Here is a 15,025-nt window from a genome sequence, read left to right on the forward strand (position 1 = left end):
CGACCCCAGCACGGGGTGGGCCCGGAGGCTGTCGAGTGGAGCCTCAAATAGCCACACCAAACAAGGGCTGGGAAGGGGCCGGCTTTGCTGCAGCCCATAAGGCTGTGCTGGGGACGCCCGCATCCCACATTCTAGTGCCTGGGTTCAAGCCCTGGCTCCACTCCCTATTCCGGCTTCCTGCTAACATGCTCCCTGGGAGGCAGCAGTGATGGCTCAAGAACTTGGGTCCCTGCCACCCACATGGGAGACCCGGATGGAGTTCCAGGCACACGGCTTTAGCTTGGCCTGGCTCCGACTCTTGAAGGCATTTGCAGAGTCGGCCAATGGATGGGAGACTTCTGTCTGTCTGTTTCTGTCTCTCTCTTTCAAGGAAGTTATATAAACTTTAAATTAAAGAACCGAAAAAAAGAACTGAGAATCCTAAACTTGGGCTGGAGGCCCAGGCCCGCTGTGGGCTGGGCGCCAGCCTTTTTCTTATGACCCCCGGCGGGCTGGGCAGCTGCTCCCTTCCACACCTGTGTGACCTCAGCTGGGGCTGGCAGTGATTGACAGAATGGCAGGGCATGCTCAGTCCTGAGAAGCCACAAGCAGCAAAAAGCATGAACACGTGGCCCTCGCTCCGTGTGCCAGGCCCTCATGTCCGCGGGCAGAAGTCAGGTCTCCTTATTCGGTGCTCAAAGCCGCCATCCGATGCCTGGGATCCAGGACCGTGGAGCTGTGGGAGGCCAGGGCTTTTCTGCTACAAGGCACACACGTGGATCATGTGTGGACAGATGCGTGGATCATGCAGAGGACCTGTGTACGGCACTCTTGGGGCCTCTGCAAAGTCCCTCCGGCTGAAGATAAAGGGGTCTGGACGCAGGAACTGAGATCCATCCTTCTCATAGTCTGGGGGCAAGGACAGCCCAAGAGTCTCCTGCTGAGCTGGGTGCCCCTCAACATCCCCGCACGGCACACACTTCACACACACCGTGCCGCAGACCCCTGGCATGGCTGGCGCAGGCTCAGCCAGCTCCTGCATGCACCTTTCTCTACAGAGTATCTTTCAAGGGGCTTGGACCAAAGGCTCTGATGCTGAAACTGTCCTCAGACTCCTAAGATCCAAAAGGAAGAAGTTTAGGTTCTTGCTGGCTGGGAGCAACCTGGGGTTTTATCCGTGTCGAGCTCCGGTGTCTGAATTCAGCTTGCTCCAGAAATAACAGCCTCTACCCCACCCCTGCGCGTGGGAAGAGATCTGGAACAGCGTGTCTCTGACTGCAAGGTGCATGCCAGTCAGCTGGGGCCCCTGCCACGCTGACTGCCGCTGGGGCGGGGTGAGCGCTGGGACTCGGCTTTTCCAACAGGCTCCCGGGTGGTGTTGACGCTGTCTGTTCCAGGACACCGCTTGAGCAGGAGGAGTGAGGGGCCCTGTGTCTTCAGAGGCTCTGCAGGGGAAGAAGCGCGGGGCGGAGGCAGGCTGGGCACCTCAAGGCAGGAGCGGCCGGCTTTTCTCCCACCACCCTGTCTGAGGGCATCCCAGAACATACTTGTTGCCTGGGTGGATGGATGGGCAGGCGGGTGACTGCTTGCTGATATGCACATCAAATGCACAATCAGAAACAGCTAGCAATTAATACAGAGCCCTGTAAGTTATGTATCTAGGTGAAAATGTCCCAGGGGGAAAAACTGAAGGAAAAAAAAGGACAGAGGGAGGCGGGAGAAGGGTGGCAGATGACAGAGTCCCCGAGGTCCCCTGGAGTTTTCCTTTTATCTCAACTGGAACGTCTTTTAACGGCTGGGTCCTCTCTCCCCTGGCAGACTATGAGGTATGTATGCACAGCTGGCACAAGAATGGGCTCTAACAGTCACTCAGTGAACACACGGCCTGTGAGATGCACAGGGATAACAGCTCCGCTCACCGAGTGTCTTTTAAGTGGCAGACACAACACGTGGATTATCTCGTTCAGTGTTCATAACAACCTTATGAGGTCAGTACTATTAAATGAGGTCAGTACTCTGTAGACGAGGAAGGCAGGGTTCAGGAGGACTAACTAAAACACCCCAGTCATGCAGCTAATTGGGGGTTGAGACGAGGGCACAGGGCCCCAGGCTGTTGGAGCCCATGCTCTTGACCAAAGGTGACCCAGGTTGTGTGAGGACTAAAGTTCAGACGTTCTACAGCACTCTTTCAGGAAAGGAATGCCAAAAAAGGAAACTTATACAAAACTTACACAAAAATACAACTGCATGAATAAAAAAGGGTTCTTCAAGAAGTTCTTGGGAAAATGATATTAAAAGTTTATTTTGGTGCAAAACATTTATGAGATGCATGCACAGATTTTTTATAATACACATAGACTGGTTAAGGGCCTCGAGTTGCTAGGAGCCTCCCCAGAGCCTCGGGAGGGGTCATGCCAGGGAGGGGCTTTGAAGCTGCCTCTGACCTTGACACAGGCCAAGGGAAGGGAGAAGGAGGAGGAGACATTGCTGGGGAAAGAGAGAGAGAAAAGGAAGGAAAAGCAGGAGGGAGCTACGAGAGACCTGAGGCTGCCGCCCAGTGATGCAGTTTCACACCTGGCACCTGCGAGCTGCAGGCCACCTCCCCGCGGCGGCAGGCGTCACAGCGGCCCTGCCCAGACCTGCCCACATGCCTCCTTCTCAGGCCTCCCCCCAGGCTCAAGACCCAGCCTGGAGCTGGGGCCCTAGTTAGAGCCAGGAGGGCTGAGTCACCACACCCTCCCCCCCAAGCCGTGCCCAGCAGCCTTCCAGCCCAGGCAGCTACCTCGTGCCTGGCTCACCTGAGCACCAGGTGAGGCATTGCAAACCCCTGGAACCAAAGCAAGGGAAGGCCTGCTCCAGGGTGGCCCACTCACCTCTCCCCACCCCACCTCCCTTTCAGGGATGGCTCTGCCTGGATCTTCACAGCCCAGCACCTGAAACCACCTGTTCACAGGTCCCAGGCTCTCGTCTGCCTGAAACAAAGGCCGCTGCTCTAGAGTGGGCAGGGGCTTGGGGCCGTGTTGGCTCAAGAGGCCCTTGGAGGTCAGCCTCAAGTCCCTGCTGCTCGTGTGCCCAAGGCCATGTGGCTCACTGAGATCTGATCACCCGGGTCATCCCAAACCACATACCCAGGGCTTTCAGACATTGCTCACATGGCTGGCGGCGAGAGGCGACCCCAGTGCCACCCCAGCTCTGCCAAACACTGCTTCGTCTCCATGGACTATGGACCTCACAGGATTGTGAATAAAGAGGTGCCAGCCGGAACCATGTGCCCCACGGAGGGGCTCCTGGGAGGGGCACAGCTGGGAGGGGCTAGGATTTGCTCAGAAGCCCATTAACTGCCCTCCATAGAACACGAGAAGGTACCCAAGTCCTTTCCAACTCTATGGGCCCTGCTTCCAAGGTTTCCCCCTGCATACGCCCCAGCCAGGGAATCAGAAGTGACCCCATAGAGGAGAGGAGGCCTGGGCCATCGCTGCAGCACCACGGGGATCTTCACGGAGGTTAAGCCTGAGACCCTCGGGCAGGATGCTGGCTGTGGTCCTCTGCCTGTTAGCCCTGCACTGACAGTTCCACTCCTGGGAAAGAGATCATAGCTCACCTCCTCTTCCTCCCCCTGTGCCTCCTCCTCCTCCCCCTTCTAGATTTATTGGAAAAGTAGAGTTACAGAGAGAGAGAGAGAGAGAGAGAGATGAGAGATGAGAGAGGAGATGTTTGGTCCACTCCCCAAACAGCCACCATGGCAGGGGACCAGACCAGACCAAAGCCAGGAGCCTGAAACTCCATCGAGGTCTCCCGCGTGGGTGGCAGGGGCCCAAACACTTGAGCCATCTTCCTCTGCCTTTCCAAGCATTAGGTGCAGGAGCAGAAGCGGAGCACCTGGGACTTGAACCCATGCTCTGATATGGGATGCCTGGGTTGCAGGCAGTGGTTTAACCCGCTGTGCCACACGCTGGCTCCAATCCCGCCTTCTTAAGGGAAGAGGCTGCCTTCTCTGTGCACTTCCCAGGCTTGCTGCTCCGCGTGTGGCAGGCATCCCCTCCTACTCAGCAGAAAATTCCCTCAGCCCAGCCCCTGGGCCCCTCCACTTTGCACACAGCTCCAAACCAAAGCACCCACACAGACAGAAGTCGAGAGAGGAGAGAGGGAGAGAGAACTCAGCTCTGACATCACCCTCAGCCAACGCCCAGCTGGGTGGAAGCCATTCAGGCGGGAAGGCTTTTATGACATCTCAGGTGTGTCACCTGTTCTGAGGCCGAAGGGCTCCAGGAGCTGGTGAATGACTCCAGGTGTGGGTCCTGCCCCTAAGACGGGTGTCGGGTTACAAGACGCATAATCATTCCAGTTTGGCAACTTCACCTGTGGGGTTGATTTCATAGACCTGCCCGCAGTCCCCAAATCACTCACTCCTGGAATACAGCGGTGGGAGGTGGCCGGCTTGGCTGGCGAGGGGGACAGGGATGCTGGCCCTGAGGGACCAAGGCCTGCCCTGCACTTGGGCCTCCTCCAACCGGTGCTGACCGGGATTTCTGACCTGCCGGCCCTGGTCCTGAACCCCTCCTCCCACCCTGGGTCACAGATCTGGGCTCCAGGCTGCAGAGGACATTGCAAGATCACAAGATCACAGAGTCAGCATGGTGAGTGTGGGGGCCTTGGCTCCCAAGACTGGGGGTGGGGAGTGGGGGTGGGAGGGTCCCCCCATACAGAGCTCCTCAAGCAGTCCAAGAGGCCATCAGCTGAAATTCTGTAACACCTTGCAGGTTCAAAAAAGGGGTCACAAGCAAATCACCCCCATACCCAGCCCTTTACATGGCCTGTGCCCACCTGCCCTGCTCTCTCCCGCCACTGGCAGTGGCCGCCTTGGACCCGTGCACCAAGGGAGCTGCGGCCTGAGGCCAGGGCTGACCTTTCTCACCGTTGCCTGCCTGCTAGGTGCTCTCTGGCCCAGTGCCTAGCAGTCTGGCTGGAGACTGGCACTGTTTTGCCAAGGGCAGGGGCTCTTTGGACACCCCAGTGGCTCTCTGCCTCCCCTGGGAAACTGACTCCTTTACTTTGTAAAGGAAATGGTGCAGAGATCCCTCCACACAAGCCCGGTGTCTGTGGCCACTACCTGGTCTCTTCCCTCCTCGGAGCACCCAGGGCATCTCCGCTGCCTTAGGGCCAAGAGAACCCCACCCCCACCCCCGTCCACGGAGGACAGCAGGGCCAGCCGGGAACAGGCAGCAGCTGGGTCCAGAGATAGGCCCCATCCTCTCTCCCATCCTTGGCCAGGATGCAGCACCCAAGTGAAAGGGGAGGGGAAGAGACGGGAGGGGGAGCGGCTGCCCCGCTGCAGGGCCCCTGGGTGACCAGGTGAGCATCTCCCAACTCCCAGCCCCAGTGTTTCCCTTCACTCTTAGCACAGGCTGGCAAAGCACTGGCTCCAGGGCTGGGGGCAGGAAGCGGAGGGGCTTTGCCTGATTTACCTGGGCAGCGAGCCAGGACCAAAGCCCCAGCTTCCTGCTTCCCCGTCCAAGGCGGCACGGGGAGACAGCCTGTGTGCAGGGCAGCTGCGTCCCCGGGTTCTGGGCAGGTGAGGAGCTGCTGCAGGCTCTCTGAGCACACTGGGGCACCGCCTGGAGAGTGGCAGAGACAGGAGGAGCCTCCAGGGCGGATCACCTGAGCCCTAACTGCAGAACCGAAAGGGCAGGAGGCCAGCTCCCGCCTTAGTTGGGCGTTTGAGGTGTTTGTCCCTGGACACACATGGGCTCCCTCTGCAAAATGGGCAGAATAAGGCCCAAGGCACTGCAGGTGCGCACACAGGGTCGGTGGGGAGGCTGAGAGGGCAGGAGTGGTGCTGTGAACCAGGAAGCCCTGAACACACGTAAGAACCACGGGCTGAGAGGCAGCCTCTCTGGGAAACTGTGGCTGCGCAGGCGACCCTGAGCCTCTGCGCTCCAGGAAGGGAGGGTAGGTGGTGGCCCACAGGCTGCAGGGCTCAGGACTGGGGTTCCAGGGTGGGACAGAGGAGGCTTCTGGTGCCTGAACTACCATAAACCAGCTGTGCCCAATGACTCTGTGAGATCACTCGCACGAGCCCAGGACCACCACAGCTCCCAGCCCCGGGAGAGGACTGCCACCTTGCACTCCTCGAGCCTCCCCTCCCAGCCTCTCCAACACTCACAGGCCCCTCCTGGGGACAGCAGGGCAGAGTCCCTGCAGAGTGTTGTTAACAAGGCTTCTTCCCGGCACCATTCAGCTGGGAGTGCTGGAGCTGGGGACACAGCCAGGACAGAGAGCAGAGTTCCGTCTGTCCTGGAAGGGAAGGTGTCCCGGATGGCTCCTCTGTAGCCAAGGCCTGGGGAGAAGTCAGACATCCTATAACTGACCATCCTAGCCTTGACCTCTTCCCACCCCCGAGGCTACAAACACTCCTCAAGCCACAGCACAGGGGCATTAGTTAGCACCTGGTCTATCCAACCCTTCCAGCCACTCTGCTGAGAGCTCCCTAAGGCCCCTCCTTTCCTTGGCAGCCTGGTGCAGACCCAGCGGGCTGGCTGGGCTGCGCTGGGGCTCAGGAGTGAGGCAGCCAGGACCCGGGAGCACGTGCAGGGCCCTCCGCAGACTGAGCCCTGCTGGTGTCATCCTGGGTCAGGGGACAAACTGAAAGTCAGGCAGAGGCAAGACCCTAGTGGGCAAGAGAGCAGAGAGGCCGCTCTCCTGCCTGCTCTGCCAGGACCCTCCCTGCCTGGCTGAAGGGACCTCATGTCGCTGTGACCCCCAAAAGAAGCTGCAGGCAGCCAGGTACCTGCCACTGGCCAGCCTCTAAGTGAAAGGAGGGCCCACCCTGGAGGCACTGAGAAAGGAGAGTGTGACAAGGACAATGGGGAGGGGTCACAGCTACCCTTGGAGCAGAGGGGAGTCTCTCTAATGTGCTTGGGAAGTTGTCCCAGAAGAGAAAGTGTTTGCATGAGTTCTTGAGGTTGAGCTGACTTGCTCCAGTCAGAGGGAACTGCGTGCAGACAGCATGACAGTGTGGCAGTGTGGGGACAAGGGCCCAGGGCACACAGGTGTCACAGGCTGAGGTCCGGCCCCCCATGGAGCTCAGGTTCAGGGTCCCCACTGCACCCTGGAGGTCAGTGGAGCCCAGATGGGGAACTTGGTGCAGCCACCCCACCCCCAAAGCAGTCCAGCTCCGCTCATCCATTCCACGAAAGGGCAGTGGGCCTCACACGTGCTGGGCGCTAGACACATGATTGCTGGGGAGAGAAAGACCTGGCTCCTGCTCTCACAGAGCTCAGAGGCTAGAGGTCCGCAGGGTCAGGGTAGACATTCACCAGATGATCCCACAGACTCGTGGTGGCCCACGACAGAGGCCATGCTAAGGTGCAACAGGACCCCGGGCCTGAGGGCTGTATAGGAGCCAGGGGTGCAGGGGGAGCAAAGGAGAAGCAGCACACACTCCTGTCCCTGGGCTCTTCCCTCCTGGCCTGTGCCTGGTGCGGCCTGGAGAAGGGGGCGAGGAGTCAGGCCTCCTGCGTGTCCCAGGCCCCTCTCCTCCCCTGTGCCTCCCTTCAGCACACCCGCAGCAGAGCCCTGCGCTTGCCAGCCTAGCCCCTGGGGTTGCCTAAGAGATCTGGGGCACTGAACATGGCAAGTAAAGAGAGACCAGTCCAGGCAGGGAGATGAGAAGAAAAACAGACCTAAAACAGGGCTCAGGGACCCCAGACAGCAGCTCCCCAGAGTCCCGGGAACAGCCCAGGACAGCAGGCAGCAAGACTGACCTCAAGCTGAAGACACAAGTTTCCCAAGCACCTGTTGCGCCCTCCGCCCTCCCTCCTGCTCAGATAAAAACGTCAGCCCCAGTAAAACACTCCAGGTCCCCAAGCAGTGGTTCCCCAAGGCAGTGGACTCCCCCGGCATGAAAGGTGCAGGGTGCCACTGTGGTCATTAAACCTGCTGCCATCTGACAGTGAGCTTCTTGGCAACAGGGCAGATGGCGTCTCTGTGGTTTAGCTCAGGGCCTGGATGCAGCAGGCCCTTGGTAAATCTGTGAAGCTCCCATCACTGGATGGCAGATAAGTGATCAGAGCCTGAATCCCCTTCTACCAGCTTCTGATCTCTCTGACACTGGAAACAAAGTTCAGGTTCAACTGGAAACATACCAGACTAGACCAGCGATGTAACCAGGGTGTCTGGGGGTGAGGAGGGACAGGCCCCAGCCTGCCCGGACACCCAAGTAGGAGGGAAGAGGTGGGGAGGGCAGAGCCCAGGTGGCAATCCCCAGGGATGTGTTCAGCTCCATGTCCCCACCTGCCACTCCTGTCAACTTTCCCGATTACGAGAAATTTGCAAACAAGACTCAAAACCACAACCCCTGCCCCTCGCGCCCGGGACACCCATCGTCCAGCTTCCTGGCATAATCTACACGCAACCGGAAACCCTCCTCAGGCGGCAGACAAAAGGAACACTCACGGAAGAGGTGACAGAGTGAGCCGGCACCTGTCCAGGGGTGGCCGCGTGTCTTCCGTCACAAAATCTCTCGCACATCGGACTGGCTGGGCTTTGCCGCTGGCATGCTTTAGGCACTCCCTGCTGTCTCAGTTGCTTCTTCTATAATACTCATTTGTTCATTCATTCACTCACTCCTGTGTTGCCTGAGCCTCTACTACGTGCTGGGTACTAGCAAGACGCTGTTGGGAGATTCAGAGAAGAGTGTGCAGAATCCAGGCCCTCTGATCCGGGTACTGCCTGGGTGGAGCAGGAGCAGGCTAAGCCGCTGCCCCTTCCACGGGCAGATCAGGCACGCATCCACCTGAGGATGCCAGCCACTGGCCGGGGACCATCTGGGAATGCATGGCCACTGCCCAGGGAGGACCTCCCCTGACAACAAGGAGCCCCTGGGAGGCTTAGAGAGCACGAGCCACAGCGGTGGCGTCTCGTCTTCAGCCTAAGCATCGAGTGCCACATGGCTGGGGAAGCTCCGCCCCAACCTGACACAGGGTGTTCTCCAGTCTACCGACGAGGAAATCAAGGCACAGACAGGTTAGTGACTTGACAAAGGCCCCTCTCCGGAGTTCCTGCCAACCCCCCAAGAGGTGGACCCCCAACCACCGGCACCTGCAGAAACAGGACGCCCCACTTCCCTCCTGGAGGCCCGTGGCTCCTACCCAAGTATGCAGGGAGTGAAGACTGCGGTACAGCTGTTTGTGCCAGGAGACCCGTCCGCCGCTAACTACCGAAGCTCGCAGAGGGGGAAGCCGCGCCAGGTCAAAGGAAAACCAATGGGCAGAACCATCTCAGGCGTCATGATCTCAAGAGCTCCGCGGCTCACACCCAGTGCTGCTCAGGGGAGAAGCCCAAGTCAGTGCGAGACGGTGGAGGTCAGACAAGTGACTTACAGAGAGAAACTTATATGAACGGACCGGGCCTGGGGCAGACGTGAAGTCCCAGAAGAGCTCTTCAGGATCACAGACCCCAAGGAGAGACCCTCTGAGGCCTGCAAGGGGTGTGGCTCCCCCACTCTGCCCTCCTACTATCTGCTGTAGAAGCCAAGCCCGGAAAAGACCAGAGATGCCTGTTGGCAAGGCCTGCGGCCCCGCCTACTTCTGCCCGGTCTCTCCCCTGGCAGGCCCTGGCTCCCCCACCCCCACCCCTCAGAATCCCCCCAGGAGCCCTTGCTGGCTCTGCCCTTGTCTCTGCAGCAACCTGCAGCCCCCTGGCTTCTGCACACACATCGTCTGTTTCCAGGAAGCGCTGGCTGCTGGAAGCCGTGTACCCTGTGGCAGGGGAAGGCTTGGCCATGACTTGCCGCATGCGTCCTCGGGACGACCACACGGATTGGAAAGGAAGTGCTTGTCCTTGTCCTTAGAGCGCCTTTGCGTCTCTAACCTGCGTGTGCTCCCTCCCTGCAGGGAGCCTTCACAGAGGCGCCAGAACGTCCCTGTAGGTCCCCTTACTGCCCTGGTCACCCTCCCCAGAGGCACTTAGTTCACTCTCTTCCCACCCTGAAGTCAGGCCCTTCGGCCTGAGAAATCCCAGAAATAGCTAGCATTTGTTCCATTCACACCAGGTCCTCTCCAAGCTCCTGCCCATTAATAATGAATCATTTCTGAGCATCCTCTATGACAAGCCCTGACCAGGTTCTATTTTAATGTTACTATTATTAATTATTAATAAAAATAGTAGAATAGATGCTGCATGGGCACGAGGGTTTTGCCTCTTGCTCCTCACTGGATGATAGATGATTATTATTAATTATCATTATTACACAGCTAGTGCACTCCCACTGTGCACCGGGCAGTGTGCTATGTGCTATGCGTGTTTTAGGGAATCACGAGGAGTCTCTCTCTCTCCTTCACACACACACACCACGCTGAGGTACCCTGTGGATAAATCACTTGCCCACAGCATCTGCCTGGTGAGCAACAGAAGTGGGCTTCGGACTCAGAGTACAGGATCCAAGGCTTGTCCTCCGCAAAGCGCAGCCTCTTCTGGCCAAGGGCAGCCCAGCCAGGAAGGCCTTCCGGGAGCCCTCACAGTGGTCTGGGAGTGGGCAGGGAAGCGGTGAGAGCCCTCACTTTGGGTTATGCAACAGCACAGCAATGCGTACAGAGACGTCTCGCAAGCAGCACGGAGGCTGAGCTCAGAGCTCACGGGGCAGACATGGAGGCCTCACTTTGCCAGGAAAGCGGCCGCAGCAGCCACAGCAGGTGCCCAGAGGCCAGCTGTCGCCGGAGCACCCAGAACAAGTGAGACTGCTCCACCCTGTCCTCGTACGGAGCCACAATGCAGGCCCTCCTTGAACGCTGGGTGGAGTTTGGGGTGCCCAGAGTGGAGGGGACTCATTTCCACTTCCACTTACCAATCCCCCCACTATGCTTCAAGCACCGAGCACGGCACGCCACGTCCATCATTGTGTTTGGCCCTCACCAACAACCCTAAGACGTAGATTGCATCCTAGAAAAAATTCATCAACTTGCCCAGCACCACCTGCCTGGGAAGGAACTGAACTGGTCTGGGGCCACTGTGCCTGCTTAGGGGGAGCAAGACCAGAGGACAGCCCCCTTCTGACCAGAGCAGCTGAGACTCCCAGAACCACAAAGACAAACCAAGATGGCAGTGGGCCAGACGGGTGCCAGCAGCCTTGAAGAGGTGTGTTGTCCCTAGCAGGTGCAGCATCTCGCAGCCTTTCTCACTCTTGTCCTGTGAAGTTCATTTTCTCACACCCACGTTCCAGAGGATGAGGCCGGGTCCAGGAGACGTTGCTGGTTTACCCAAGGTTGCTCAGCAGGTCAGGAGAGGAGCCAGACCCTCTAACCCCAAGATCCTCCTTCCCTGCCGGCTAAAAGACAGTCTAGGGCATTGTAACATTGTTCCAGAGACAGGGGTGATTCCGAGGAATTCTTTTGTGAATTTCAGACCACAGCCTGGGTGGCAGCTCTTTGGCTCAGGTAAGTGGCAGTGCTTCAAGACCCCTTCTAAGCTTCAGTAGGATCCAGGGGTCTGCACCAGGCTGGAAGCCTGACCCCTGCGGTCTGACCCCTGCTGGTTCTTCCAGGTCCCCAACAATCACTGGCCAAGCACCGCCCTCAGGGGCACAAAGGCAGAGTCACCTTTCCCTCCCCTCCATTCAGATCCCACCGGGAGGGGAGGGTGAGCTCAGATGGGCCCACCACCCTAGGGCACAAGGAAAGCTGGACAAAGTAGAGCTGCTGAAAAGTCAGACAGGCGGGAGAGATTGGCCTGCTTCCCCTGAGAGGGACTTGCAAGTGCTCTGGCTCCCTGCAGTGTCCCCCGGAGCAAGGCCCTCCAACGGGGAGCCAGGGGGTCTGCAGAACTAGCACCGCACCTGCCCTGCACCTTGCCCTGCCATGTGATCTGTACCTCAGCTCCTCCATTTGTGAACCTGGCATTACCTGTCACCCTCCCTTTGGGCCGTACAGAAACACAAAGCTTGAACCTTCAGTGCTGGGAGCTGAACAGCAGGCTGGCAGCAGGATAATGGCAGCCACCTGACACCGCCTGTCCGCCCCAGGCCCTGCCCTAGAGCCATTATATGCTGGGATGGGGGCCGGGTTCTGGGCTCAGATTGCCAGCAGGTCAGCACCTATGTGGCTTAGAACAAGGCAAAATGAATTCTAATGTAGCAGCCGAGACTGAGGTTAGAGCTAAAGAAAAATGCGCCGTGTGCAAGGACGCCTCCACCGAAGACAGAGTGTGCAGGACGCCTCCCGCCTGACCCACATGTGAGAGCTTGGGGTCCACCTGTATGTGCCCCAGGCTGCCCTGGGGGTGGTCCTGCCTGGAGACAGGTCTGGAACCTTCCATGTGCTCTGGGCTACTGCCCACAGCCAGGCTCCCCTAGGAAACAGACACCAGTGCACCCCTCCGCTTCTGCTCTCATCACCTTACCTGTCATGGCTGAGGCTCTCCTTGCCAACCAGGTGAATGCATCCAACTGCCTGTCTCAGCTTCCGGGGGGTGGTCACAGCTGCTCACAGGTGGGGTGAGAGCAGTGGGAGACCCCTTCACAGGAGCACGGAGCCAGCCGAGGCTGAGACCCACTGCCGATCCGACTGTGAGCAGCCCTGGGTCCCTTGGCTCGCCCAGGGAGCTCTCCCCACCCCCTCCCCTGGGTTTCTCTCCCCACCAGCGCCAGCAACCTGGCTGCCACCTGCCAGAGCCTCAAGGGACCTGTTATCCACCTCCTAGCAACAGCAGCATCTCGGCCTCTGGGTTTTCCTCCCAGGAGACCCCGGGAAGTGCGGGCCTCGGCCCCCATGGGATCCTGGAGCTGGCATAGATGGCAGCAGGGCCAGAAAGCCCCCTTGGCTGTGCCCCTACTTTTCTCCCGGCTCCACCCCTACTGCCTTCTTCCAAAGTCGGCCTTGCATGGAGGAGGAGAGGCAAGGCCCAGGGCAGGCTGCCTGGCAAGGAAAGCAGAGAGAGGGGGTGGGTCTCTTCCTCAGCCCATGGCAGCCGGTGCAGCTCCTGCCCACTGCCTTGTGAGGGTGTTAACCCTTGCATCTGCTTCCCACTACCCAGAGGGCCCTCGTGATTAACAGAGGTTGTGAGGTGTGCTGGAGGCTGGCGGAGAACTCCTCCTTCCTAGACTGGTTGAACAGACTAGCACCAGGCTAGTCCATGCCCCATTTGCAAACAAGAGCTGACTGGGTGCGGCTCCGCCATCTCTGAGCTCGACGGGAAGCAGGCCCCTGAGACGTCTGCCTGCCATTCAGAGCGGAGCAGAGCTCAACCAGCTGCTTCTCTGGGGGGGTTGCGGGTCCCTGGAGGAGCACCCGGTGAGAGAGTTACAAACCTGAAGGGAGAGAGGGTACAGGGTGCTGGTTCCAGTAAAGCCCCCCCTGGGTGCCACGTCCTCTTGCTGAAATGCCCCAGGAGGGGGGTGGGTCTCCTGCCCGGTCCATGGATGGTTTTGCAAAGCCCGAGCTGCTCAGAGGCGCCCGTGCCTTCCCACCGGGCACAGCCATCTCTGCGTGTTGGGCACAGGCTAATTACATGCAACAAGGCCCTGTTGGAGGGGAGTGGTGAGTCAAAGGACCCAGCCCCACATAGTGGCGGTTAGCCAAGGAGTTCCTAAGACGGGGAGCAGCCCACTGAGACGGGGAGCAGCCCACTGAGACGGGGAGCAGCCCACTGGGCCCAGCAGCTTGGCCAGACACTGATTAACTCTGATGCCGTCTAGGGTTGGAGTCTTGGTTTGGGGGTAACTTTTTAGGGTTCTGAGAATTGAGGCAGTATTTATGACCAAAGGGCATTGTTCGCTTTATTAGGGCAGCTAGCACAGTGCTGCTCGGCCTGCACGTTGGGGTCCTGCTTTAACGTCTTTCTGCTGCCGATGATGGCTAAGAAGCCAGGAGGGAGAAGTCTGAGCCAATCACACAACAGCATACACACACACTTCTCCATGCCCCCTTGGCACCCACTCCCTCTGGCCTGGGCCCTCCTGGGCCCCAGGAGCTGGGCATCCCCACCCTGCCCCCGCACGGACTGCAGGCAGCAGGGCTTCCGTCCCAGGTGAGCTGCAGGTGGGGCGCAGGCTAGACCCGTGCGTCAGGGCTCTGCGGCAGACTGAATCAGCAGAGCCCACAGCCGCCCAGCCAGCAGTGCAGACGCAAACAGCAGGGCCCACGTCTGGGCTTGCACTTGCTGGGCTGGGCTGCCGCGCTTGTGGCCAGGGGCTGAGTTCAATCTGGGGATAAACAAAGATGTCACCAGCAAAGCAGGAGGCAGCTGATGGTCTTTGGTGGCCTCTCCATGTCCCCTTTCCCCCATCAATGCCAGGGCAAGACCCTCTCCCTCTCTGGCCTCAGTCTTCTCATCTGAAAATGGGCAGTTGCCTGGGGTGGTCTCAGGAGACCAGGGCAGGGACCTATCCTGGCAATGGGGGCCATTGAACCTGGCCCAGGGCCCCGCACCTCCCAGCCCCATTCTTCCCTTTCCCAGGACTGGCGGGAGGGAGGAAGAGAAAACCATTATGTTCTTAGAATTGTATCCACAAAGTACATGGAGCCTGGCCTGCATCTGGGCTGAGAGAGGACAGAGCTGCCCTAAGTCCCTGTTCCTGTCCTACAAGAACATCATTGACACGGAAGGACCCAGTGTTCTTGCACAGGCCTGAATGATACCTCTGCCCTGCCCACTAGCCCGACACCCATGACCTTCAGCCGCTCGCCTTCCTTGACCTCTGTGTGTCCAACACGTTTGTGCAGAAGCTTCACGAGAAGTCAAAGAAAAAGCCACTGAAAGGGAGCACTGAGGGCAGAACTGGGTGAGGACGACTGACCTCCTCAGGCCTCTCGGCACGCCCAGAGATGGTGGTGGTGAGGTTCGCTTATTTATGTATTTATGGGGAGAGACAGAGAGAGAGAGGTCTTCCATCTACTGGTTCACTCCCCAACAGCCAGGGCTGGGCCAGGCCAAAGCCAGCAGCCGGGAACTCCAGCCTGGTCTTGCATGCGGTGCCTCCTCAGGCGCGTTGTCTGGAAGGATGCTGGTTAGGAAGCAGAGTGGCCGGTACTCAGCCGCTCCAATACGGGATTCC

At 58.9% G+C, this 15,025-nt stretch overlaps 1 protein-coding gene across 1 annotated transcript in view; it reads left to right on the plus strand.

The window, feature by feature from the left end:
• The first annotated feature begins 3,131 nt into the window (after positions 1-3,131).
• Positions 3,132-15,025, plus strand: part of TMPRSS4 (transmembrane serine protease 4) — a 38,426-nt gene continuing 26,532 nt past the window's right edge. The window contains exon 1 of the mRNA XM_062197610.1: positions 3,132-3,230. Coding sequence (XP_062053594.1) covers positions 3,132-3,230 — 99 coding nt within the window. The remainder of the gene's footprint in view (positions 3,231-15,025) is intronic.

This window comes from Lepus europaeus, chromosome 7 (genome assembly GCF_033115175.1).
Source record: "Lepus europaeus isolate LE1 chromosome 7, mLepTim1.pri, whole genome shotgun sequence".
In the NCBI taxonomy this organism is placed as follows: Eukaryota; Metazoa; Chordata; class Mammalia; order Lagomorpha; family Leporidae; genus Lepus; species Lepus europaeus.